Source organism: Peromyscus leucopus, chromosome 14 (assembly GCF_004664715.2).
Source record: "Peromyscus leucopus breed LL Stock chromosome 14, UCI_PerLeu_2.1, whole genome shotgun sequence".
Lineage (NCBI taxonomy): Eukaryota > Metazoa > Chordata > Mammalia > Rodentia > Cricetidae > Peromyscus > Peromyscus leucopus.
The window spans coordinates 52,178,192-52,206,181 of record NC_051075.1 but is presented as its reverse complement, the minus strand read 5'-3'; the positions used below and the strand labels follow the sequence as shown (position 1 = coordinate 52,206,181).

The following is a 27,990-nucleotide window of genomic DNA, read 5'->3' as shown; positions in this document are numbered from 1 at the left end:
ATATGCAGGATATCTGATATGTGACCCCCGGGGGGGGGGGGGGGGGAACAACCCACAGGTGTTTGAGAACCACTGTATTATGGTTAGCAACCACATGTAATATGATATTGAAGATAAAAAGGTTATGCAATTAAGAAAATATTGTAATCACACTTAAATCAAGAACTATCCACTGTAAGATTCTTTCTTAAATGTATCTTAAGATTCTCTGTGCAAAATAGGAGATGTAGGGTTTCCTTGACGAAGGTACACAAAGACTACAGAGAAGAATCTTCTGAAATGCAGACGATCTGCTTCCCTATGTTGCCTCCGGTCATCATGGACTGGAATGCAACTGGAAAAAAAAAAAAAAGAGGTTGTCTGAAAAGAGAAATGTTACTATATATTTGTTAGGCAGTCTCACATACAAAATTAGTTTGAATAATTTCTTAAGTGATTTTTCTTCCTTTTTTTTTGAGACAGAGTTTCTCAACCTCACAGAGGTCTACCTGCCTCTGCCTTCCAAGTGCTGAGATTAAAGACATGTGCCACCACCACCCTGGCAAAAAATAAATCTAAAAAGAAAAATCACTGGGTCAGGTGGTAGCACACACCTTTAATCCCAGCACTCAGGAGGCAGGTGGATCTCTGTGAGTCTCTGTGAGTTCGGGGTAGCCTGGTCTACAGAGTGAGTTCCAGAACAGCCAAGGCTATGTAGAGAAACCCTGTGGGGGGGGGGGCTTACTTACTTTCTCTCTCTCTCTCTCTCTCTCTCTCTCTCTCTCTCTCTCTCTCTCTTTATACATACATACACACATATCTACCAAGCACCCATGTGGTGACTCACAATCAGTCCTGTTCCTAGCACCAGCTGTAGGGGATCCAACAGTCTTCTGAACTCTCTGAACATTAAGCATACATGTAGTGTACATACATGTATGCAGGCAAGACACACACAAAAGATTCATTTTAGTTGTACGAGTGTTTTGCCTGCATGTATGTAAGTGTACAACATGTATGTGGTGCCAATAGGGAAAAAGAAGGAAACTCTCATGGTGTATGCATGTAATCCCAGCATTCTGGAGCTAAGGCCAGAGGATCATGAGTTCAAGGCCATCTAGGATATACAGACTCAAAAACACCCAAAAAGAGTAGGGTAGGAGAAAGCACACACTTGCCTCCTCAGATATACTGTATCTTAGAAACTTGGGGAAATATTCCATCTGCACACTAAGCTTGTAAGTTGGGGACCTGCCCCAACCTGGCCTCAAGAGTTAATGTGTTTTGGAATGTGAGAGAAGGAAAAGGGAGAAAAGAGGAGACCAAGTTTCAAACAAATGCAAACAACAGATACAAGTAGAATACAAAGCAATCCAACTGCATTCTGAAGACTATTGTTGGGCTGGGTAAAGCTCATCTGGTAAACTGCATACAAGAGGTTCTGGCTAAACACCCCATAAACCAGGACTGTGGTTTTCACCTGTGGGTCCTGGGGCAAGAGGATCAGAACAACTAGCCTTGACTGCATGAGACCTGGCCTCAAAAAGACTAAAAACCAACAAAAACCCTACTGCTATTTAAACTGGAAATAGGGCTGGAGAGATGACTCAGCGGTTAAGAGCACTGGCTGTTATCCCAGAGGTCCTGAGTTCAATTCCCAGCAACCACATGGTGGCTCACAACCATCTGTAATGAGATCTGGTGCCCCCTTCTGGCCTGCAGGGACACATGCAGAACACTGTATAATAAATAAATCTTTAAAAAAAAAAAATAAACTGGAAATATCTAACAAGTATCCATAAAAAGGTACAGAAGCTGAAGAGTAAAGGCAAATAAATATGGGGCTAAAATGTCAGCGAAACAATTTTAAATAATTCAAAATTTTAGAAACTTAACTAGTTTTATTGAGTAAATACAGTATCTACTTGTTAAGCCAAATGAGTAAAGTTTATGTTGATACAAAATACTGGTTTGGAAATATATTAATTTTTTTTTGAAAAAGGAAAAAAAAAATCAGTTTGATTTAAGCCTTTTCATTTGAAAGTCTATGTTAGACCAAAAACAAAAATAGAATTTAGAAATTTGATTAATCTTATGTCTGAGAAACTGTTGCAGAATATTTGTTTGTGACACTGTAAAGATGTGTCTTTGCCAAGGCACCTTCTGATTAGTTTAATAAAGAGCTGAATGGCCAATAGCTAGGCAGGAAGAGGTTAGGTGGGACTTCTGGAGATAGAGAGGACTCTGGGAAGAAGATGGGTGGAATCACCAGGCAAATGGAGAAGAAACAGAACGTGCAAGACAAAAGAGGTTAACACCACGTGACAACACAGATTAATGTAGATGGGTTAATTTAAGTTTTAAGTTTTCAGCTAAAGGCCAATATTTCATAATTAATAAGTTTCCATGTCTTTATTTGGAGCTGGAGGCAGAAAAGAAAGTCTGTCTACAAGAAACATTTAATCTGAAAAGTTACCTAAAGCCTATAAAGCTTTCATAGTCCTTATATTTTTATAAGCTGTCTAAGAAACCAAAAAGATACATATAATGTATGAAATGTGCAAACTACATCTTGATATACTTTGAATATGAAACGTCTTGAACAAGCTCCCTCAGTTTTAAGTGCTTGGTCCTCAGCTAGTGGTACTACTTTAGGAGGTTCTGGAAACTTTAAGAAGTGGAACTTAGCTGGAGAAAATAGGTCAGTAGATTTGGGCCCTTCCTCTTCCTGTCTTCTTCTGTTTCCTGTCCACCATGATGTGAAGACTACCTTCATGTACTCCAGTACCAGGATGATCTACCCTACCCAAGTGCATGGAGCCAAGTGACCATGACCTGAGCTCTAAAACCATGAGCAAAATAATTCCTCCCTAAAATTTGGTTTCAGGTATTTTATCACAGTGATGAAAAAGTAACTAATACACATATTAAATATCACTAAAGTGAACTCTTATGGTGTTTGATTTCAATATATAAGGAAACCTACATATATAGGGACAGTTTCACAGAAATAATATTTATTTGTTTGTTTATTTGTTCATTTATTGGTTTTTTTTGAGACAAGGTTTCTCTGTGTGTAGCCTTGGCTGTTCTGGAACTCTATCCATAGACCAGGCTGGCCTCAAACTCAGAGATCTACCTGCCTCTACCTCTGGAGTGCTGAGATTAAAGGCATGCACCATCACCCCCAGGCTTACTTTATTTATTTTTATTTTTATTTATTTTTGAGACCATCTCATTAGCTGCGAACGATCTTAAATTGATGGTACTGCCTCTACCGTCTGAGTTCTGGGTTACAGTGGTTGCTAATATACATGCTTTGTACATGGCTTCATTCATGGCAGACAAGCACTCTACCAACTAGCCTACATCCAAAGCCCCAGCAATAAGTTATTACAAGATAATAAGATGGGTGTGGTGGCAAATGCCTGTAATTCCAGCACTTGGGAGGGCAGGAATTTAAGGTCAGCCTCAGCTACCAATCAAATTCAAAGCCAACCAGGGCTACACAAGACCCAGTCTCAGGAAAGCTCTGCTCCATCCCCTTCCCTCCAAAAAAAGAGAAAAAACAAAACAAGGGAAAGAAGATATAGCTCAGTCTTAGAGGGCATGCCTAGCATGCACAAGGCTCCAGGTTCAATTCTCCATCACTGCATAAACAAAAGCACAGTTTTTCAGTTTCAGTTAACAGAGATCCTCAGTGTCTCCACAAAGGAGAAGAGGGGTGGGGGTGGGTAGGGTTTAGCACAGTGGTAATGTGTGTTTCTTTAACATGAAACAGGCCATAGGTTCATTCTCTACAACAACTGAAAAGTAGCATTAAAAGAAAAATCAATACATGCATTTAGCACATGTATAGAATAAATCTTTATTCATCTTACCTCCCATGTTTTCCAATCCATTTATTACGCTCTCTTTGATCTGTGAATCAAAATAGCTAGATTTAGGGTTAATGGTTTCTATAAAAGGAAGCAATAGATTTAGAACTTTGTATACAGTAGAAAAATGGGTAGCCTCCATTTTTCAATAAAATCCTAATCCTATATTCCTGTTGTCTGATTGTTTAAAAAAAGGTTTTTTTACATTTTATTTGTTTTTATGGTGAATGTACATGTCATAGCATGCATGTAGAAGTCAGAGGACACCTGGTACTCATTCTGTAGACCTCAAATGCAGAGCTCAGACTGCCTCTTCCTCACTACTGCTGGGTTTAAAGGCATAAACTTCCATGCCCAGCTCCGTTCTTTCTACTTTTCTACCACATGGGTTCTGGGGATCAACTCAGTTCATCCACTAGTGTCCACACTCAGTAAGCCATCTCTCTGCTACCCCCTCCCCTGTCTAGTCTTAAACAAACTGTACAGGCTACATAGCTGAGAACGATCTTGAATTTATGATCCTCTCCTGCCCCCACCTCCCAAGTACTGTGATGACAGGCCTGTGCCACTTTTTTTTATCCTGCTAGGGTAGACTAGGCTTCATCAGGCTAAGCAAGTACTCTACCAAGTTACACACTCAGTCCATATCCACCCTTTGGAAAAAAATTAGATAAGTGTACACATATACAAGTTTGCCTATCTTTTTTAGTTTCAAGAACATCTTATATGGACCCCAGGTTAATAACTTCTATGTAGTGGGTAGCCATTCCAGATTTGATTTGGAAGTTCCAACCCCCATTGAGGCTTCATTAACTGTCACGCCTACAAGGCGGGGCCAAGAGAGGACCCTGAAGACCCAAGATCTGGATGCGCTGCCTCTCTCTGTTCCTGGACCCTGGATGGTGGAGGTAGACTGAGCAGAGCTCTCCAGAGAACACCGCAGGACTGCGACACACCTTCCCCCAGACCCTGCAACCTACCTATCCCTTCATTTGTAAGTTACACCACTAAATAAACCTCCCTTTTAACTACGTGTAGTGGCCTTAATAATTTTACCAATACTTCTAATTTCAGGCAGTGGTGGCACATGCTCTTAATCCCAGTACTCGGGCAGCAGAGGCAAGCAGATCTCAGAGTTTGAAGCCAGTATGGTCTACAGAGCAAGTTCCAGGTCAGCTAAGGCTACATACACAGTGAATACACAGTGAAACTCTGTCGGGGGGGGGGGGGGGGACACAAAAAACTTCTAATTTTGCCCAATCAGAATAACCACAAAGGAAATGAGTATTAAAAGGGCATTTACTGAAATCTATAAAAATCATAAGAAAATAGGTTATATGAAACCAAAATAATATAAATGTATTACTGAATTTACAATTGTTCTGTACTTTCTAAAATGCAGAAACAACTCATTCTAGTTATATAAAATTGAACAAATTCCCATTAAAAAAAAAAAAAAAAAGAATATCCAAAGAACATTCTGGCATGTGCTTATATGACTTTTAAGAAAGAACAATTTTGGGACTGGAGAGATGGCTCATCAGTTAAGAGCACTGTCTGTTCTTCTAGAGGAACCAGGTTCAATTCCCAGCTCACAACTGACTGTAACTCCAGTTTTAGGTAATCTGACACCTTTACACAGACATACATTCAGGTAAAATACAAATGCACATGAAATATAAGTTATTGGGGAAAAAAAGAAAACACAAATTCTGGGGCCAGAGAGATGGATCAGTGGTTAAGAGCACTGGCTATTCTTTCAGAGGACACAGGTTCAATTCCCAGCACCCAGATGGCAGCTCACAACCATTTGTAACTCCAGTTCCAGAATATCTGACACTCTCTTCTGGCCTCTGTACGAACCAGGACAAGCAAGTGGTAAACAAACATTCCTGTAAACAAAACATCCATGCATATAAAAATAATGTAAAATGAAAAAAGAAATCAGATTTCTAAGTACAATTCCACAAATATTTGTCAAATTAATGAACATTACAAATTTAGATTTCAGGAGAAATACCTATTGACTTTGTGAATAATTCATGGAAAGTAAAGCTTATTAATTGTTTAAAAGATTCATTTTTATTTTATGTGTGTTTTGCCTGCATGCATGTATGTATGTACATACATGTATGCACCACTGTGTGCCTGGTACCCTGGGAGGCCAGAAGAGGTTACTGGATCCCCTGGAACTAGTTATGGACAATTTGTAGCAGCCATGTAGGTGCTAGGAATCAAATCCAGGTCCTCTGCAAAAGTAGTAAGTGCTCTTAACCACTGAGTAGCCTCTACTCCTGAGCTTAATAAAGTATTGCATAAAGCAATAAAAGGGTTTCTCACTCAGCAGATTATGGTCATCTGGGAGAAAATTGTATTCAAAGATTAACTTTTTAAATTATGTGTCAATGTGTGTCTCTGTGGGAGTATGTGCACATGAGTGCAGTTGCTTAGGCGGTCCAGAGAGGGTCACAGAGCCCCGGGAGCTGCAGTTCCCGTCAGTGGTGAGCAGCCTGACACACAGGCTGGAAAACTAACTTGGGTCCTCTGCAAGAGCAACGTGCTCTTAACCACCGAGCCAGTTCTCTGGCCTATATTTTATAGGAATTTTTTGTAATGAAACAAATGTTTGCTATAGTAAAATCAAATAAAATAAAAGTATGCCTAATGGCAGAAAAAACATACTTTTTTTGTTTGTTTGTTTGTTTTTGATTTTTTGAGACAGGGTTTCTCTGTGTAGCTCTGCGCCTTTCCTGGAACTCGCTTTGGAGACCAGGCTGGCCTCGAACTCACAGAGATCCGACTGCCTCTGCCTCCTGAATGTTGGAATTAAAGGCGTGCGCCGCCGCCGCCGCCGCCGCGCCGCCGCCGCCGCCGCCGCCCCCCCCCCGCCCCCCCCGCCCCGCCGCCGCCCCCCGCCGCCGCCGCCGCCGCCGCCGCGCCGCCGCCCCGCCGCCCGCCGCCCGCCGCCGCCGCCCGCCACCCAGCCAGAAAAAACATACTTTTATAATTAATAGAAATTTGGACTGGGGATGTGGCTCTGTTGGTAGAGTACTTGGCTTGTTTTGGGTTCAAGCCCAGCGCCACATAAATTGGGCATGATATAGAGCCTGCCTATAATCCTAGCACTAGTGAGGCAGAAGTAGGAGGCAAAGGGTTCAAGATCATTTTCAGCTACTTGCCAAGTTCAACCAGCCTGAAACCAGCCTGAACCACATGAGACCTGCTTTCAAAAAGCAAAAAAGGATTTACCTTTAGCTTGCCCTCTTTAAACCACTGACTCAGCTGCAGAAGTCCTGGCTGAAATTTATCTCTGTAATTTAACACGGTAAATCTCTCTCTGTAAGCAGAGAATGAAAGAATGATTAGAGAATATTTCAAGAGGGAGAACCTGAGGGGGGGGGCACATGCCTTTAACCACAGCACTTGGGAAGAAGGGCAGGCAGATCCTTCTCCCATTTCTCAGGTAATGTTATATCCTTCTGAGGTCTTTGATGTAGTTGAAGACTAGATAGTTATAGTTTCCTTAGTTATGATAAAAGGTAAGTTAGATATGAAACCTTAGACTCACAAATAAAGGATAGATAGGATATCTTCTTTAATTCTGCCAAATACAAATAAGACTAGATATTATAGACTAGATATTGTAACTGTAATTCTTGCTTGATAATTGTTTTGTTATATGTCATTTTACTATGTTAAAGTTAAAATCTTCTTTTGACAAAACAGAAAAGGGGAAGTGCTGTAGGATGTCCTGTATGCTGTTAATATATGTTGCTATGATTGATTGATAAATAAAACAATGATTGGCCAGTAGCCAAGCAGGAAGAATTGTGTAGGCAGGACAAGGGGAGGAGAATTCAGGGAGGTGAAAGGCTGAGGCAGGAAGTCGCTGCCAGCCACCACGAGAAGAAGCATGATGTAAGATACTGGCAAGCCATGAGCCACATGGCAAGGTATAGATTTATAGAAATGGGTTAATTTAAGATATAAGAACAGATAGCAAGCAGCCTGCCACAGCCATACAGTTTATAAGTAATATAAGTCTCTGTGCGTTTACTTGGGGGACACGAGTGGGAGAGATTTGTCCTGACCATGGGCCAGGCAGGACTAGGAAAACTTCAGCTACATCTCTGTGAGTTCAAGGCCAGCCTGGTCTACAGAGTGAGTTCCAGGACAGTCAAGGACTACACAGAGAAACCCTGTCTTGAAAAAATAAAAATGAAACAAAAAAAAAAATCAAATCTTTCAAAATGGTAATACCTGTTAGTCTTTAAATTAGCACATAACCATGCTGAGTCTGGTCAGATATAGTTTTAGGTGTAGTTAAGGGGTAAGTACTCTAAACTTTGATTGTTATATCTGCTTATCATCTACAATCCTATTTGGCAACAGCATTTTGATTTTTCCTTTGTGGATAACATTCTTTCCCTACCCTCACATAATCTCATCCAGTCAAAGCCAGAAGTACCAGTTTTTGAGAACCAGTTAACCAAAATTTAAATATTGAACCTCCTTGAATATATACTTTTCCATTTTATTTAATAAGGAAAAAACTGTAAATGAATACATTTCACATCTATGAAATTGAACTCCCAGCCCCTGTGACAGTGGCAGTAAGGGCAAAGGTGAAGAACACACCTTGTGATGTTTCTTTCCTTCTGGATTGCTTCTACAGCAGGGGACAGAGGAGGAGGATAAGGCACATCTTTATTGTACTGAGAAATCTGACCACATAGGATGATGTGGCTGTTCTGATTCATCTGTATAGAGAAACACTGATGATTACACCCTCAGACACCTTTCCTATGATTTATGACTACAACAATAAAAGCCTATTTAACCACCACACTTAAACCTTTACTGCCGATTAGTTTCATTTATTTTGAAGATTTACCTGTTTAAAAGTCTTTTACATTTTTATTTATTTGTGTGTGCCTGTGTGTACACGCAAGTGCGTGCACCTACATGAATTTTATGTTCACTACATAAATGCAGGTGCCTGTGGAAGCCAGAAGAGGGCCTCAGGTCCCCTAGAACTGGAGTTACAGACAGTTTTGAGCTGCTGATGTGTGTGTTAGGATCCAAACTCAGTCCTCCACAAGGGCAGTAAGTACTCTCCTAAGTGCTGAGCCATCTTTCCAGCACCTACAAGTTTTATCAAGTCCACTCTGAAGGAATGCAGACTAAAAGCTGGGTAATCACCAAAAGAATTACATTAGTTGCCACTGATCTTGCTGCTTTACTGTAGTATATTTATTTTTTAAAGCTTAATTTTATTATTTTTAACTATGTGTATATTGTGGGTCTGTGTATAGATACTGTAACAGGTCCCTGAGACCTTACCACAACTGACCATGATGTGAGTACCATCAGGATGTAAAACTCAGCACTTTGACAAAACAAAGGCCTAATCCATCAATGTCCACAGTTCTGGAAAGTCTCTAAATGTACTAACTTTGCTTTTTGGCTTCTGTAGTTCCGCTTATGACTAACTGTTCTTGTTAACTGAAGTATACCCAGGACATGGATTTTGTGCTTAAAAGCTCACCCTGAGAAAGGCTCAGGGCTACACTGGCATCTGAATACTGACCAGCTAATAAAGACTTTCTATTGGCTTAAACCCATGTCCAAGTAGTCTTCTCTAGTGGCTACCCCACAACAGAAACATGCATGCAAGTTTGGGTGCCTGATGAGGCCAGAAGGGTCAGTTCTCCCTGGAGTTTGATATACAGCTGGTTTGAGCTGCCTGACATAGAATCAGGTCAGGTCCTCTGCAAGAGCTGTACACACTCTCATCCACTGAACCATCTCTCCAGCCCAGTAATATATTTCTTTATATTTCAATAATATAATCCCAACTTCAAGTAATTTTACATATAGTCAAGACCTATTTATTCTTATTATCAACTGTTGATATTTTACTACATTGCCAATAAAAATACATACCATCTACAACCTATGAAAACCATCTCCCTACCCAACTCAGAGGTTATGGCTGCAAAGTGATTAGGAGATGGTGAGTTACAGGTCAGAATCTCACTATTTCAAAAATGCAAATCTTAATTTTTCACAAAAGTAAATTGAAGGTGAAAATATATTGCTAGGCCGGAACTGAAATTCAGAACACCAATGTGCAATCAAATCAAAATAAGTATCAGTATCTTTTATATAACTTAAATACAATAATTATGTTATTTGTCAAAATGAACACTACAATTTTATAGCTCCCCTCAGTATCAAGCAAAGATATATTACAATAAATAAAATATAGTGTCATATTTGTAATAGAAACAAATCAGCAAACCACCTGACTTATCACTGTATCACTGATGTCACCTCCAACATTGTCAAAGTAAACATCCACTCCAGCTGGGCATGATTCTCGGAGCTGTTCTGCTACATTTCCTTTTTTATAATTAACTGCAGCATCAAATCCCAGTTCTGAAGTCAAAAGAGGCATTTCTCATGTGTTCCACAAATTCCCACCACTCTGGAACAGCCAAGCAGGCGGCCAATCTAAGGAGGAATGTTTTGAAAATTAAATGGCTTTATATTCTCACAAACATAAAAAAGTCAAAGTACACAAGATATTGCAAGTAGAAGAGAGTATTTGTCCTGGCTAATTTTATGTCAATTTGATATAAGCAAGCATTATCTGAGAAGAGGGAACTTCAGTTGAGGAAATGCCTCCATAAAATCTGACTGTCAGACAAGCCTGTAAGGGCATTTCTTTAATTAGTGTCTGAAGTGGGAGGGCTCAGCCCACTGTGGGTGTTACCCCTGGGCTGGTGGACCTGGAGTCATGATGTTTCTTCACATTAATATGAACCCTACAACAGTATTCATCACAATTTAGGTTTGATTACAGTGCTTTTAACTAGAACATTTAAAGCATGATAGCACACACCTTTGATCGCAGCACTCAGGAGGCAGAGGCAAGTGTATCTCTGAGTTCAAGGCCCGCCTACGTGAGAGAGACCCTGTCTCAAAAAAAAAATAATGAAATGGGGAGAGAAAAAATTAAAGCCAAAGAGACTGAAAGCAGATAATGTGATCCTTAAAAATAAATAAATAAATAAAATGCAGTTTAAATTCCACAGCTTTAATGTAATTTTCAAAGTAAGTAATCAGACCCAAAATATCACTCTTAAAATTCAATAATTTTCAGGGCTGTGGAGAACACAGATAATAGCTAAAATATATTATTCTGTTTCCCATGCTGCAAAAGCTACTGTATCAGTTACTTTCTGCTGCTGTGATAAGACACCACAACCAAAGGCAACTTAAGAGAGAAAGAGATTATTGGGCTTCCGTTCCCCAAGGGCAGGGAGTCACGGGAGCGAGCAGTGGGCATGGTGGGGGAGCAGGAACCAGAGATCACATCTTCAGCCACAAGCAGGAAGAAGAAAGAGCAAACTAGACGTAGGATGAGGCCATGGCCTCTCAAAGCTTGCCCGCAGTGACAGACATACTTCCTCCAGCAAGGCTCACCACCTCCCCAAACAGCACCATCAACTGGGCAGTGAGTGTTCAAATAATGGAGACTATGGGGCCATTTCTCATTCAAACAGCTACCATGATGTCTAATCCTGACAGCCAACTTGACAAGATCTAGAATCATCACCATGAAAGCAAACCTCTGGGCATGTCCATGATGACTTACCTAGATTAGATTAACTGAAAAGGAAAGACCCACTGAATGTGGTGGTACCATTCTATGGGCCTGGTACCACACTGAATACACAGCAGACAGCAAGCTGAGTGCAATCATTCACTGCTTTCTGCTTCTTGAGTGCTGATGCAATGTGACCAGCTGCCTGGAACTCCTACTATCATAATTTCCCTGCCATAATGCACCATACCCTGGAACTGTGTACCAAATAAAACCCTCCTTCCTTGGGTCACCTTTGCCAGACATTTTATCCCAGCCAAGAGATAACTAACTAATATAACTATTACTTATAAAACACTGAACTCTGTACAGTTCTTTCAACATTTACTACATACTTACAATTCAGTAAATGCTTTCTGCACTTATTATCTCAGCACTTGGAAGGTGGAGGTAGGAGGAATAGGAATTCAAGGCCAGCCTAAGCTACATAGTAAGTCTGGGCCAGCCAGGGAGACAAGTGACTCCATTTCAAAATATACATAAATAAATAACCTTCTTGTGGAAGAAGATTCTCATTAATTTCTTTAAAATAAGAGTTTGATTTTATGTTTGATTGGTGCAGGCAACTGAACATAGAGCTTCATGCATGCCTAGCAAGGGTTCAAACTTCTGAACCACAACCCAACACCCTTCTTTGTCATTTTTTGCAAAGATGTATTTATTTGTGTTTGGCTGCATGTATGAATGTGCATTATGTGCATGTCTGGCGCCTAATAAGCCAGAAGGCAGAGCCGGGTACCCTGAACTGGAGCTATAGAGTTCTAAGCCACTCTGTGGTGCTGAGAACTGAACCTGGGCTCTCTTCAAGTACAGCGAGTACTCTTAACCACTGAGCCATCTCTCTAACCCTGCTTGTTTGTCTTTTAAGTCAAGGAGTTATAGACAGATCTCTATGGTTTTCACTCCTATATGGATGACAGAACTACTCTAACATTTGCTACATCTATTCCAGTTAACAGAGAAAGAGACACAAAAACCTGTTTTGTTTTGTTTTTTCACATTGTTATCAACAGAATCTAAACAGGTAATAATACCATTTATGCCAACAATGTGCAAAATAATGACATAATAAAAATTTAAAATAAGAGGTCTGGAGGGATGGCTCAGTGGTTAAGAGCACTTAGTACTCTTATAGAAGACCTGGGTTTGGTTTGAAACACCAATATCAGGAGGCTCACAACCACCTGTAACTCCAGTCCCGAGGGATATGACACACAAACATACATGGATGTGCTCACACAAACACATCAAACAAAAATAACGAATCTTTTCTTAATTAAAGTTGAACTTATCCTTGACCATTTCATGTATGTGTATCCTGTAGTTAGGTTATAGTCAGCCACATTCCCTTCCTCTCCCATTCCTCTGGAATCCCTCCTTCATCACATCAGGCCCCTTCTACTTTCACGTCTTGAAAAAAATAACCATTAAGTTTAATCAGTGTTGCTTGTATGTGCTTGGGTGTGCAGTTATTTGCTGGATCAAGGGCAACTTATAAACAGCTAACCCTAAAATTAATTACTTTTTGTGACAAACTTGTATATACTCCAGGCTGGGCTTGAACTCGCTAAGTAGCAGAGGATGACCTTGAACTTCTGATCTTCCTGCTCTGCTTCGGAAGTGCTGAGATTAGAGCTGTGTGTCACCACACCTATTTATGTGGTACTAGGGATCAAACCTGGAGCTTCATGCATGTTGGGTGAGTACTCTACCAACTGAGCTATGTCACCAGCCCTCGATTTTATTTTGTAAATTATATGCATGTACTCCGTGACCTGTTTATGCCTTCTATTTTCAAACAGTTAAGTAATTTTTGGGAACTTTACCTGGCCAGCCAAAGATCCGCAGGCACCTGCTGCTCCACTGACAACCATTGTCTGATTCGACCCCGCAGATATGTGACCTTTCTCCTGGACCCCAATCAAGGAAGTCAGACCAGGCATACCTATAGCTCCAAGAAAATATGAAAGATGTCCGTCCACAAGTTGTGGGTCTACCTAAAACAAAAGGTGGGCATTTTAAACAATACTGAAATTACAGTTTTATGCTAGGAAGTTAGAGAGTTATAGACTGGATAGTATTCCACACCCAACTTCACATGCTCAATCTCTATATCCCTATAAGTATCAAGATCAAGACTTTAAGGTAATATTTGAGGTTAAATGAGGTCATACAGTTGGGGACCTAATCCAATACATGTATGTCCTTAGAAGAAGGAACAGATGCAACACTCCTCACTGCCTGGAAGGGTACTGGATGACACAGCAAGAACACATTTCCTGCCGGGCCACGGTGGTGCACGCCTTTAATTGCAGCACTCAGGAGGCAGAGGCAGGCAGACCTCTGTGAGTTCAAGGCCAGCCTGGTCTGTAGAGTGAGTTCCAGGACAGCCAAGACTGTTACACAGAGAAACTCTATCTCAAAAAACAACAACAACAAAGCATTTTTCTGCAAGCTAAGAGAGACCTTACCAGAAACTGAATTTTCCAGAACCTCAATCTTGGGTTTTTAACCTTTAGAATAGGAAGTGAGTCCCCGCTGGTTAAGTCACCCAGATTGTGTGGTGTGTTTTATAGTCCATAGGAAACCATTCTTTGGTCTTCTTATAATTCTAGCACATTTGTACACAGTAAAAACAGTGAGGGTTAAGGGGATGGCTCCCTCAGTAAAGCTCTTGCCTTGCTGTCATGAGCGTCTGAGTTTGACCCCCTGAACCCTTTATAAACACATCAGGCATGCTACTGCACTCCCAACCCTGGCAGAGAGCACAATGACTCCCCGTGCTCACTGGCCATCCAATCTGGTTCAACCTCAAGCGGTGTCAGAGGAGGCTAGACAGCGCTCCTGCAGATGGCACCCAAAGTTGTCCTCCAACTCCTCATGTGCATGAACCCCCACGTGCACCCATATACTCACACACAGACACACAATCTATATGAATGAAAAGGAAAAAGGAAAAAGCAAACAAAATTCTCTTCAGATTAACAAAATCAACTTTAACAATTCTCACATAAACTAAGGTTGGTTTTTTTTGTGTTAATTCCCAATGTTTTTTCTCAATAGAGAAAAGATGTTTAAATAGTGGAACACAGGCAAAGTCAGAAGGTTTTTAAATCTCTGAGCAATTACAAAATAAACATTTACCTAATTTCCAACTCGTTTGAACAGAGAGACACTACGTGGGTAAATGAGTTGCTCCCTGAAGCCATAGATTATGAAAGTTAAAATCCCAGCCCAGGGTTGGGCTCTTTCCCTTCCAATTGTTGGTCACAGAGACTTCAAAACAATAAAGGTAATTGTCATGGCTGTTGGCTGCGTACCAGAAGCAGGCGGTAAGATCTTAACTACCTGCTCAGGTGACAAGCCACAGAGACATCACATCGTAACTGAGCTAGAAGTCTCCTCTCTACTGGCTGGTCCTCACAGTGCTGGAGCTGCCCTGTCAACTGCCAGGGAAGAGATGTCATCAACAGTCTTACTCAGCTGTGGACCCTGTATGCAACACCACCAATCTGCTAGGCGAAATGTGCCCATTGGTACAACAGGAGCAAGTATGTCCAGAAAACCAGCTACTTTCTGAGCAGATGTGAGGTCCAGTTCTGAAAAGGAATTCACATCAGGATCTGTAAACCTGGACAGAGCCTGTGGCCAGGGGGTCACAGCCCTAATGGAGAAGCTATCGCACTTGCTCTGCTAAATGGACAAGATGTGCCTGTCAGATTGCTTTCTAAATAATGTCTCTGCCCACAGACTAATGTTGCTCTCAGTTCTGGTCAGTGGAGACTCTTTTTGCAGTGGGCAGCAGTAATAGCCTAGACTCACAGTTGGTCAAAGTGCTAAGAACAAGTGACTGTTGAAGCTGAGCCACAAGAGACCTCTGTACCACCCACTCTACAGGTGAGAGAATATGGAAGGAGAGGGAACAGAAGGAATGTGAGAGCCATATGAAGGGGTGACATCTTGTAGAGACGTGTCTTCAAGGCACGGCATGGCCATTATAGTCCAACTCAGGGCAGCTATGATTATCTACTAAAAACCTGCACAAGACTGAGCCCATTAACATCATTTCATGGGAGGTAGGAGCTGACAAGAACCATTCTCTGGGGGGCTGGAGAGATGGCTCAGCAGTTAAAAGAACTGTCTGCTCTTCTAGAAGACCAGAATTTGATTCTTAGTACCCACACAGTGGCTTACAACCATCTGAAACTCCAGTTCTAGGGGAACTGACATTCTCTTCTGGCCTCCTCCAGTATCAAGCATACAATTAGTGCACAGCCATAGATGCAGGCAAAACATCCATACACAAAAAGGTTGTTTTTGTTTTTTTGGTTTCTCTGTATAGCTTTGGCGCCTGTCCTGGAACTAACAGAGATCTGCCTGCCTCTGCCTTCCCAGTGCTGGGATTAAAGGTGTTTGATTTCAAGGACAGCCTGGTCTACCTAGTGACAGGTCAGCCAGGGCTATGTAGAGGGATCTTGTCTCCAAAAAGCAAAACAAACAAAAAAGAAACTGGAGTGTAAAGAAATAAGATATGGTAGGGAGGTGGTGGCACTTGTCTTTGATCCCAGCACTGGAGAGGCAGAGGCAGGTGGGTCTGTGAGTTCAAAAGAAATAAGGAATCGTCCCTATGATACATCATTTTAGTTCAAATTAAATGAAGTTGCAAGCTTTTGTAGGTCAAAACAAGTACTGGTCATTTTCCATGGCTCCATGACTAAAGTCTGGATTTCTGACATTAGATGAATTTTAATCATGAAGTAAATATATTCCTCATGTAGCTAGAGTTTCTTAGTAAACTCTAGCATATATAATTATAGGGGGATTTCTAGTTCTTAGCATTAAATATTTTTATGCTTATAGTTCAGCTTTATATTACACATTAGATTTGAGATGACAGCATTCTCTGGTGATGTGTGATAGCCAACAGTAAAAAAGACAAAGGCTTTCCACATTTCGGCAGCTATCGAAAAGAAAATGTTATTCCCTCTCTAACAAAATATATGAATGCAGAAATGAGAATAAAGAAAGAAAAATCAGAAAGTTTTATATTATACATCACCTTTTCAAGGCCATTCCCATCTAGAATTGCTTTAGTTTGCCAGGGCCAATAAAAAGAAGTCACAAAATCGCCTTTAGCCAAATGTGTGTGCTTGCTCTCTTCTATAATTCCAATACCTCCACCATCAGCCACCTGAGACAGCTGCCAGGGTGCTAGGTAATCAGTTCCGGTGTCTTCATTCATCTTACAGCGCTGAGAAAAGAAAGCCTTCGTTAAGGGAAGCTGACGAAAAGCATGTAAGTCTCTCTCGCTCTATCCATTTTTTTTCTTTATTTTGCAAAAATTGGGGAAACCATGTGCCTAGCTCTTACCAGTAAAGAAATAGAACTGAAAAGAAATTCAGATCTGTTCTAATTAGACTGTGGAAATTAAAACAGTATGATAACTGTCATAAAGAAAGACACATAAATAAGACCATTGAGATGGTTCAGCAGGTGAAGGCACCGGTCACCAAGCCCATCTGACAACCTGAGTTCAATCCCCAGGACCCACAAGATAGAAGGAGGAAAGAACCAACTCTCTGAAGTTGTCCTCTGGCCTCCACATGTGAGCCATGGCAGTCATGCATGAGCACGTGCAATCATGCACAAAACCACATACACATAAATGTAATTTTAAAAAATTTAAAAATGAGTGGAATTCATGAAAGAAACCATCTAGGGCCCAGCTCTTCCTCAGGAGCTTTAACGATTCACGTTGGGTGCAGCAGTGTGTGCTTGCAATCTCAGCACTGTGGAGCAGGGGCTGGTGCCAAGCAGATCCTGGGGGCCTGCTTACCAGCCAGTCACTAAAAGCCTGAACCCACATAAAGGTGGAAGGGGAGAACTGGCTGTAGTTGTCCTCTGGCCTCCACATGTGTGCCACAGCCCATGCGTGTGCAAACACATGCTGACTTAAAAAGTAAGGTGGACTGGAGAGATGGCTCCGTGGTTATCGTTAATACAAACTGTTTACAAACTCAAAGATGGAAGGAAAACACTCCAGTTTATTTTATAAGGCTGGTGAGACGGCTCCGCAGGTAACGGAGCTTGCTGACAAGCCTGACAACCTAAGATGGGTGCTCGGGACTCAAATAGAAAAAGGAGAGGATAGACTCCTGCAAGCTGGCCAACTCACCTGCACACACACACAAATAATACAGTAAACATTTTAAACAAACAAAAAAACAGAACTGGCAGGTGGTGGTGGTGGCGGCGGCGACCGCCTCTGATCCCAGCATTTGAGAGGAAGAGGCAGGCAGATCTCTAAGGTTGAAGCCAGCCTAGTCTACAACACAAGATCCAGGACAGCCAGGGATTCTATACAGAAAAACCGTCTTGAAAAACCAAAATAAACAAATCTTTCAAAACAACAACAAACAAACAAACACAGAACTAATTGGAAGATTCTTGCCTGCTACTTTCCAAACTTACTGCAGTCATAATAATCAAGGCACATTTGCATAAACACACTTACTAATGGGAGAAAACTTGAGTCTAGAAATAAACTCTCACTTACAGTCAACTGATTTACAACTTGTTTATTTTTTAGACAAAGTCTCACTGTAGCTCAGGCTAGCCACAAACTTGCAGTGACCTTCCTGCCTCCCCTTTCCAAGCACCGGCACCATGCCCAGCTCGTGGTCAGCTGGTTTTCAACAAAGGTACTGAGCAAAGCAGTCTTTTCAATAAATGATACTAACACAGTTGTACATATACCTGCAAAAGACTGAAGCCGAACCCTGTGATGATACATCCAGGGTGTCAGTGGGGTTGTAGTTCAATGGTAGAGTGCTTGCCTAACATCAAAGGCCTAGGTTCACTCCCCAGTACTACAAAAAAAAAAAAAAAAAGAAAAGAAAAAAAGAAAAGGAAGAAAAAGCCTTAATTTTAGATGTCTGTCTTACTAGATTGAGATGCTTACTTGAGATGTCTCTGAGCATGTCTGTAAGGGTGTTTTCTAGGAATGTGGACATGAACTGGTGGGCTCAGTGGACTAGCTCTCCCCACAAGGCACCATCTAGTCAGGTGTCAGGGGCTGGAGGAAGAAAAAAAAACTTGGAATATGAAAGAGTCCAGTCCTCCTCTGGAGTGGATACCTTTCTTCTGCCCTTAGGCTCAAGAGCTGCAAGTTCTTTGGCCTTTGGTCTCTGGGAATCACATTTCCACCAGACAAGTGCAGCAGGCTCCCAGGCTCCCAGGCTCCTAGGCCTTTGGCCTCGGAGTAAGACTTTCGTTATCTGTGTCCCTGGTTCTCAAGTCTCCTTCTGACATAGACTGAACCAGGCTACAGGCTTCTCGGTCTCTATAATTATGTTAGCTGACTGCCCTAACAAATCCCCTCTCATCTATCTATGTCTCTATAACTGTATCTGTCTCTCAGTTTCTATCTCCTTGGAGAACTGCAATACAGGCCCCTTTCTCATACCACATACAAATATTAACTCAAAATGGGCCACACATAATTTTAGAGCTAAAACTATTAAACCTCTTAGAAGAAAAGTTAGGGTTAAATCTTCATAATGCTGGGTGAAGCAAAGCCTTAAATATGAGATCAAACATATGTGACAAAAGAAAAAGTAGTACACTGGACCTTATCAGAATGAACAACTTTCGTGTTTCAGCAAGAAGTATATTGTCGGCCCGGCAGTGGTGGCGCACGCCTTTAATCCCAGCACTCGGGAGGCAGAGCCAGGCAGATCTGTGAGTTCGAGGCAGTGCTACCAAGTGAGCCAGAAAAGCAAAAACAAGAGACTGTTAAAAAAAAAAAAAAAAGTATATTGTCATTGCAACAGAGTGCAGACCATATGAATTTTTTGTTTGTTTTCAGATGTTCTGTATATTGCCTGGTGTCTGCTAGAATAATTTACAGAAAATATGAGTACCATTTATATCTGATAAACTAATGAACAGATTTTTTTTTTTTTTTTTTTTTGTTTTTTTTTTTTTTTTTTTTTTCTGCTGTATTGCACATTGTTATGGTGCTGAAAAGTTGACAAGAGAATTGAACCTATGTAATTGGAGTTACAGACAGCTGTGAGCTACCATGTAGGTGTTGGGAATAGAATACGGGTTCTCTGCAAGAACAGTAATTGCTCTCAACTGCTGAGCCGTCTCTTCAGCCCCAAATGATTCAATTGTAAGATGCTCATGTACTCTGGGTAGATTTTTCTTCAAAGAAGACATATAAATGGCCAATAGTCACATGGAAATATGCTCAAAATTAACCAAGAAAAAAAAAAAAAAACCCACGTGAGAGATTCTTCACACCAAGTATATGTCTGTGTTAAAAAAGACAGTATTAAGCTGGGTGTGGTGGCCAGAGTTCAAGGCCAGCCTGGTCTACAAAGCAAGTTCCAGAACAGTCAGGGTTACACAGAGAAACAAAGGAGGAGGAGGAGGAGGAGAACAACAACAAGAGGCATGATTTCTCAAATATTTATTAGTCCTACAGAAAGCATAATAAAATTCAGTTGCAACAACACTAAAATACAAGAACAGAACTATTTTCATCAACTTACAACACCCTGTTTCTTACCATGTAGGGATCCACAGAGAGATAGAGAGTTCTGACTCGAACTTGTCCTTCATTGATATTATCTGGCAAACTGACTTCTTCCATCCTGAAATTCTCTGCCACTGGATTACCATTTTTCCCTAAAATTTCAAGCAAAATTTAAGTTAACACATTGCTTCCCCCGGCCAGACAGTCTCACTATGTAGCCTTGGCTGAGTTCTCCAACTCAAGAGAGATCGACTTGCCTCTGCCTCCCAGGCTGGGATTAAAGGTGCACACCACCATGCCTAGAAGAAAGTTACTTTCTCATACATTTATTATTTTCTAAATGTTACCCTAGGATTTAAAGTACTCCCTTTTAATTCAAGCAAGAGTAACTCAGCATATTTTTTTTTTAATTCTCATCATTCTTGATCATCATCATCAGAAATACTCTTGTAAACTAATTTTGTTTTTAAAAAAGTGATTATAGGTAAATAATATATTCTGTTTCAAAATGATAGGAAGACTGTGAAAATGAAAAATCCCACTCTCTTGTGTGGTCAGATGGGGGTGCACCCTTTTAATCTCAGCACTCGGGAGGCAGAGGCAGTGATTTTGAGGATAGTATAGTCTATATGGTGAGTTGCAGGCCATCCAGCGCTACACAGTAAGACCTTCTCTTTAAAAAAAACGGGAGGGATGGGGGGATAGAAGGCTAGGGGCCAGGGGTGGGACAACAAAATGACCAGGGAAGAACATCTGCTGACCTTCCAGGGGTTTGAGGTTTGATTCCCAATACCTACACAGCCCCTAACATCTGTAACTCCAGTCCCAGGGGATCCATTGCCCTCTTCTGGCCTCCATGGGCACTACATGCACATGGTACACAGACAGACATGTGGGCAAAACGCCTATTCACATAAAATAAAAATAAATTATCCAGAAGAAAAAAAAATGAACTCAACTTTTTTCTAATTATGGAGTTAAAATTGACAAAGTAACAGAAAAGCCAAAATAAATTTACATAATCTTCCATCTTCATTTTAAGAAACAAGCAGAGGCTTACATGGACATTTACTATTTTGTTTTTATAGTCCTTATAAGGTAACTAGAAATCTTGAGGTGTAAGAAAAATGCTTAAGCAGAAGTAATTAGCACTGAAGTGTATTCATCTTGAAGTATGCTGAACAAGAGCAAACTTCTTTTCAAGAACCATCAGATTTCCAAGGTGGGGTCCAATGTAAAGGTGTTAAGCCAACTGTTCATATACTAAAACCGAGGGCAGAAAACACGGCAGGTAAGCAACAAAACAAGGCCACACTTCGTGGATTATTTCCACACCTACGTTTCTAGGTAGATATCAGTATTGACATAAGATGGTGAATGTCACATAAAAAAGAAAAGCAAATGTTAACAATCAGTTATACCTACCACAAGGGAAAAAAAACCCAAAATTATATATATACTTCAATATAACCTTTCAAATACAACGATTCAAATGGCCTTGAGAAGTTAACATCTGAAAACTGAAAATGACATTAAAAAGTTTAATCTAATACATTTACTAGTTTTTTTGGGTTTTATTTTTATTTATTTTTTGGGGGACAGGGTTTCTCTGTGTAGACCTGGCTATCATGGAACTTGCTCTATAGACTAGGTTGGTCTCAAACTTAGAGATCTGAAACGTACTAGTCTTAATTTACTTTACTACCTTAATTTACCAAACTAGTATTATGTTAGCTTTTATTCTTACATTTCCAGTAATAATTGCCAAAGACCACAATTGTTCATTTATCACAGAATACATACCAGGCCGGGAATTCAATACCACTCTTTGTATAATCATCACTCTATTTGTGCAGTGGTCTCACAAGACTTCTATGGAAAATAATTCCTATAATTATAAAAAAATCATTAGAAAGATATGAAGTATTCAATTAAAACAAATTTAAAACTCGGAGTTCAAGGCCAGCCTGGTCTACAAAGTGAGTTCCAGGACAGTCAAGGCTGTTACACAGAGACACCTTGTCTCCAAAAACCAAGGAAAGAAAAATTTAAAACTCTATTTGTGCTTCTGAATGGAGAGAAAAACTGTATTTAAAATCTAAAAAAGAGCTGGAGAGATGGCTCAGTGGTTAGAGCACTGGCTGCTCTTCCAGAGGACCCAAGGTTGCTCAGTTCCCAGCACCACCAGGCAGCTCACAACTTCAGTACTGGGGGTCTGACGCCCTCTTCTGTTCTCCTCAGGCACTGCAGGCATATGGTGTACAGACACACACACAGGCAAACACCAAGACACACGAACTGAAAAGAGCAGAAACTAAAACCATATATAATACTCTCCCATCAGCTTGCTTCCTAACGTAAACATATGGAGAGAAACAACTAAGTCCAGTTAGAATTCTTAGCTAACAGGATCAAGTTCACTGAAGACTGAAAGAGGAGGGGAGGGTTGGGGATTTAGCTCAGTGGTAGAGCACTTGCCTAGCAAGTGCAAGGCCCTGGGTTCGATCCTCAGCTACAAAAAGAAAAAGAAAGAAAGAAAGAAAGAAAGAAAGAAAGGAAGGAAGGAAGGAAGGAAGGAAGGAAGGAAGGAAGGAAGGAAGAAAGGAAGAAAGAAAGGAAGGAAGAAAGGAAGAAAGGAAGGAAGAAAGGAAGAAAGGAAGAAAGGAAGAAAGGAAGAAAGGAAGAAAGGAAGAAAGGAAGAAAGAAAGAAAGAAAAAAAAAAAAAAAGAAAAAAAAAAAAAAAAAAAAAAAAAAAAAGAAGAAAGAAAGGAAGAAAGAAAAAAGGAAGGAAGGAAAGAAGGAAGGAAGGAAAGAAAGAAAGAAAGAAAGAAAGAAAGAAAGAAAGAAAGAAAGAAAGGAAAGAAAGAAGGAAGGAAGGAAGGAAGGAAGGAAGGAAGGAAGGAAGGAAAGAAAGAAAAAAAGAAAGAGGGGGGGAAGCTTGGATGATTCTGAGACATCTGTCTTCATGCCATCAGGATTAAGTATCTTACTAAGGCTTGATTACAAACAAACATACAACTACAAAAAAACATTTCATGTTCCTCCAGAATTAGGCAGTTAAGCTATAACTATACAAAGCAGTACCCTAGGAACTGGACACGCAGCTCAGCAGTAAAGCACTTGCCTAACATGCACAACCAGACTGGGATCCCAAATATCACAAAGCAAACTAAAAACTTAACTGCTTGGGCCAGCAAGATGGCTCTGTGGGTAAAGGCTCCTGATGCCAAGCTTAATGACCTGAATTTGATCTCCAGGACCCACATGACTTCCAGAAGTTACCTTTGCTTTCCACATGTGCCATGGCATGCACATAGCCCTGACACCCACACAAAATACATTAAAAAAAATTTTTTTAAACATCTGTTTAGCTGGACATAATGGTACACACCTTTAATCCCAGCATTTGGGAGGCAGAGGCAGGCAGATCTCCAGGTTCAAGGCCAGCCTGGTCTACAGTGTGAGTTCCAGGACAACCAGGGCTACAGAAAGAAACCCTGTCTCAAACAAATAAGCAAAAACACAACAAAAAACAACCCTCTCCAACTGTAATTCAACCAATTTTTGGAAGGTTCTTTTGTGCATGTGTTCTGAGAATGTATGTAGATGTACATATGTACAGATGTGTGTGGGTTGTGCATGTGGTTCTGAGTGTGTATGTAGATGTACATGTGTGCAGATGTGTGTGGGAGCCAGAGCTTAACCTCAGGTGTTGTTTCCTGGATGTCATTCCCCTTGTTCACTGAGACAGAGTCTCTTCATTGGTATACAGCTCATCCATAGCTGCAGGCTGCCAACGGAACCCCAGAAATCCACCTTCTAGCTTTCTTTTTCTCATGGGTTTGGAGTTGTTTGTTGTTGTTTTTATATTTTTATTTGGGAGTCGGGGGAGGCATGTATACTGTGTTGTCCATGTGGTGGTCAGAGTCAGAGTCAGTCCTCTTCTTGCATCAAAGTGTCAGGACTGAAGACATGGCTCGCTCAGTTAAGAGCACTTGCTGCTCTTAACAGGACATGAGTTCAGTTCCTAACATCTACATGGTGGCTCACAACTATATAACTCCAGTTCCAGAGGATCCAGTACCCTCTTGCGGCCTCCTTGGGCACGAGACAGGCACTTAATGCACATACATGCAGGCAAACACTCATACACATAGCACATTTTTAAAAAACGTGTTTAGGACTGGAGATACAGTTTAGCGGTAGAGCACTTTCCTGGCATGTATGAGGTCCCAGGCCTGAAACCCAGGACTCAAAGAGAAAAAAGCACTACAAGTCTGATGCTGGTAACGTTCAGTAAGATAGGATGATGAACACAGAAACTCACACTATTCCTTTAGTTTCTCTAATGTGCACACTGGTCATCTCACTAGTGGTGGCAGAAATGGCTAGCTACTCTCAAATTCACTCCTTCCTTTGGGATACACTTCCTTAGGATAAAATAATCTCCAGCTTTCCCTTAAAGCAAATCCCATTATCGTCCTGTTTCACTCAAAAATCCTTCAGTTACAAGCAACTTAAGCACTGTGCCATTATTAACAGAATCAGCAGCACAGGTAACGGATTACCCCCTAACATCTAGTGCTTAAACTGCCCAAACGCCTCGTGGATGTTTTCACAGCTGATGACCAGAATCAGGACTCAAGGTTCACACACTGCATTTGGGGTCCTCGCTCCTTTGTATCTCACCCATTGTCACTCTGTTCCTTCACTCCTTTGTATGTAGAACGTCCTGACTGGTTCCTCGGCGTTATGAGACTTTTTTTCCTAGTTTCTCCTCTTAGTTGAAGGTGACAGGTAGATTTAGAGGCCCGAAGAGATTCATCTCTCTCCCTTCCCACCCCACCCCCCACTACTAGGGATTGCACCCAGATCCTGGCACACGGGAGGCAAGTGCTTTCAGTCTTTTTTGGGGGGAGGAGGGAGTGAGGGTGGAAGCAGGAATTTTTCAAGGTGGTGCTATCTTATTTCTCACATCATTTAGTCCGTGGGGAACTTTTTTTTTTTTGAGATGGGGCTGCTACGTACTCAAATTCCAGAGTTGAGTCCAGCGCTTCCCTTGTCCCCACCTCCTAACTATCTGTGACTACAAGTACCTTTCATCACACCCAGCCAGGCATTTTCTACGGAATCACCATGTACAGGAATCACATAAAAATTAAAAAGAAAGTTTATTCCAATACAGTTGGTCAGACTGTCCTTGGTTATTAAGTGTACTGTGATGGCTGAATTTTCAAAGGAGTGTTTCCAAGTCATCTCAGTGTCTTTTCCTGTTGCTGTGATGAAATACCCTAACAGAAGACACTTTAGGGAGAAAGCGTTTATTCTGCCTCCCGGTTCAAGGACACAGTCCATTGTGGAGAAGTCCTAGCAGGCGCCTGAGGCAGCTGGTCCCAAGACACCCACAGTCAAGAACCAGGGACAGTGAATGCTGGTGCCCAACTAGCTTTGTCCTTTTTATTCACTCCAGGACCCAAACACAGGAAATGGTGCCAACCTTAGGGGAGTCTTCCTACCTCAATGAACTTCAATGCAAGCTAATTCCTCACAGGGATGTCTTGAAGCTTGTCTACTCAGTGACTCGGGATCCTGTCAAGTTGACCATCGCACAGTCAAGTTTTCTGTTGTTCTCTACTTTCAGCATTATGCTTTATTTGTCTAAAATATGCGTAATAGAGCCTACAGTGATACCTCCCACCTGTAGTCCCAGCACCTGGGAGGCAGAGGCAAGAGAACTGAGTTCAAAGCCAGCCACGGCTACATAAATTCAAGGCCAGACTGGGCTACAAGAGACCCTGTCTCAAAAAAACAACATAACAGCCAAGTGGTGGTGGCACACCCCTTTAATCCTGGCACTCGGGAGGCAGAGCCAGGCGGATCTCTGTGAGTTCGAGGCCAGCCTGGGCTACCAAGTGAGTTCCAGGAAAAGGCGCAAAGCTACACAGAGAAACCCTGTCTCGAAAAAACAAAAAGACAAAACAAAACAAAAAACAACATAACCTATTATAATATAACCAGCATAGTCCTGTAATCCCAGGACTCCAGAGGCTGAGGCCTGAGGATCTGAAGTAGAAGACCCCCTAAACTACATGGGAGATCCTATCTACAAAATAAAAAATAAAAATCTATGACTTGGCACATAGCTCAGTGGTGAAGTATCTCCGAACTTATGCAGACCAGTCTGCTAACACTGCACCACAAACAGAAATGACTAAACACTGCTTGTCATCATGAAAAGGGTGATACTATAGTTCCTTCTTTTTGTTTTAAATCAGAAGTCTTCACATGCCAAATACAAGTAATTAATGAAGGATAACTGCAATCTCTCTCAACAGCGTAACAACCAACACACTCAAATTATACAAGAAACTTTGATTTACTCACAAAATTTCCATCTAAAATAAGACAGACCAAATTCAAGACGTGAAAAGTGGGTGGGTGAAAAGTCATAGGTGGAGGTGGGCGGGGTAAACCTCAGCAAATCCCATTTGTCTGTTAAATTAAGTGCGTTTGTAACTGGTGTTACTATTCCAAAATAATACCACCAAAAGATCTGGTTAGTCATAAAAAAAAATGTCTTGAGTGTCTACGTAGCCACCTAATGTCAGGAAAAGCTCACTGAATTCACAAGAGCAGAGCACCCATTGTTTCCCGCCAAGTGGGACCTTGGAAAAGTCTTGTCTCTGCTTAGTTCCTGAATGTTTCCAGGTGTCCCAAAACCGGGTGAGTTTTGCTTGCTCTGGACATGCTAAGTGTACATTTGCAATCCCAGTTAGTGGGTAGACTTGGGATGGCAAGTTCAGGGGCAGCCTGGGCAAATTCGTGAGAACCTGTCTCAAAATAAAAAACAAACTGGAGATACAGCCCAGCAGTAAAAAACACTTGTTTAGCATGCATGGGGGAAAGGGGCCCTGGGTTCAATCCCCAGTTCAGAAAAGAATAAATTATTAATTTGCTTGCTTAAATACAACTCCCTCCTCAAACACCACCACGATGAAGTTGAAAATGCCGTCTCCTCTGCCAGAAGCCGTAAGGAGGCCGAATGACCTGCCCAAGGTCGCACAACTTGGCGCTCACCCTTTGAAGCCATGCAAACACACCATTTTACAACATGAGCGCCCCAGTACGACGCTGTGGGATCGAACCCAGGCCCGACACCTTTCAGTGAAATATGCCTTGTGTTTAGCCCGATTTTGTCCAACCATTCTGCCCCAGAGGCCCCAGGTGACCCTCCCCCTGGCCTCCCTGCCATCATGTGGGAATTCCTACACGGTTCTTCCCTCCCTCGGAAACCAATCTCCCTCTGTAGCTCCGACTACCAACCACCTTCACAGAAATTACTAATCGGCTGACCAGAATTTCGAGCCGACTGACTAGATCCTCAGCACCAAGAGTTTTTTTTTTGTTTGTTTGTTTGTTTGACATGATTTAAGTATATCCCTTATGCGTGGCACACAGTCGGTGCTCAATAGAGGGTCAAACCATCATGCCCAACTGCATGCCGTTCACCCTCACAGCTCTTAAGAGCGAACAGCACCTGCTGGCTGGGCACTCCCTAGTCTAGAGTCCCAGGCTATACCGCCGGTGTCTCCCGGAGCTCGGCGAGGACGCCCGCAGGTCACCCCGGTGCGGAGCAGACTCCTCGGCCGGCTTCTAGCAGCTTCCGATGCCCGGATGCACTGAACACCCCCCCCCACCCCCTGCGCGTCCACCCGCTTGAGATCTCGCGGGATTGGATGAACCGCAAGGGGCCGGCGGGCGGCTGGACTTTGGCCCCAGAACCACACCACGCAAGCGCAGGACTAAGCCCGGCTCCGCCCCTCCTCCGGAGGGCGGGGCTTGAAGTTTAGACCGGACCGCCCCCTGGACCCCCGAGGTCGGTGAGAAGCGGCTGAAATACATGATGGGTGGCTTGACTA

The 27,990-nt window shown here is 41.8% G+C and overlaps 1 protein-coding gene across 1 annotated transcript; it reads right to left on the bottom strand.

Moving 5' to 3' along the window:
- Positions 1-9: 9 nt before the first annotated feature.
- On the bottom strand, positions 10-27,751 carry Ptgr2 (prostaglandin reductase 2). Its single transcript, XM_028876898.2, is given in 10 exon segments — positions 10-334; positions 3,861-3,900; positions 7,107-7,194; positions 8,496-8,617; positions 10,165-10,313; positions 10,316-10,373; positions 13,356-13,526; positions 16,589-16,780; positions 20,105-20,223; positions 27,609-27,751. Coding segments are annotated over 9 exon segments (981 nt in total). The 5' UTR covers positions 20,189-20,223; positions 27,609-27,751; the 3' UTR covers positions 10-257.
- Between the last annotated feature and the right edge of the window lie 239 nt (positions 27,752-27,990).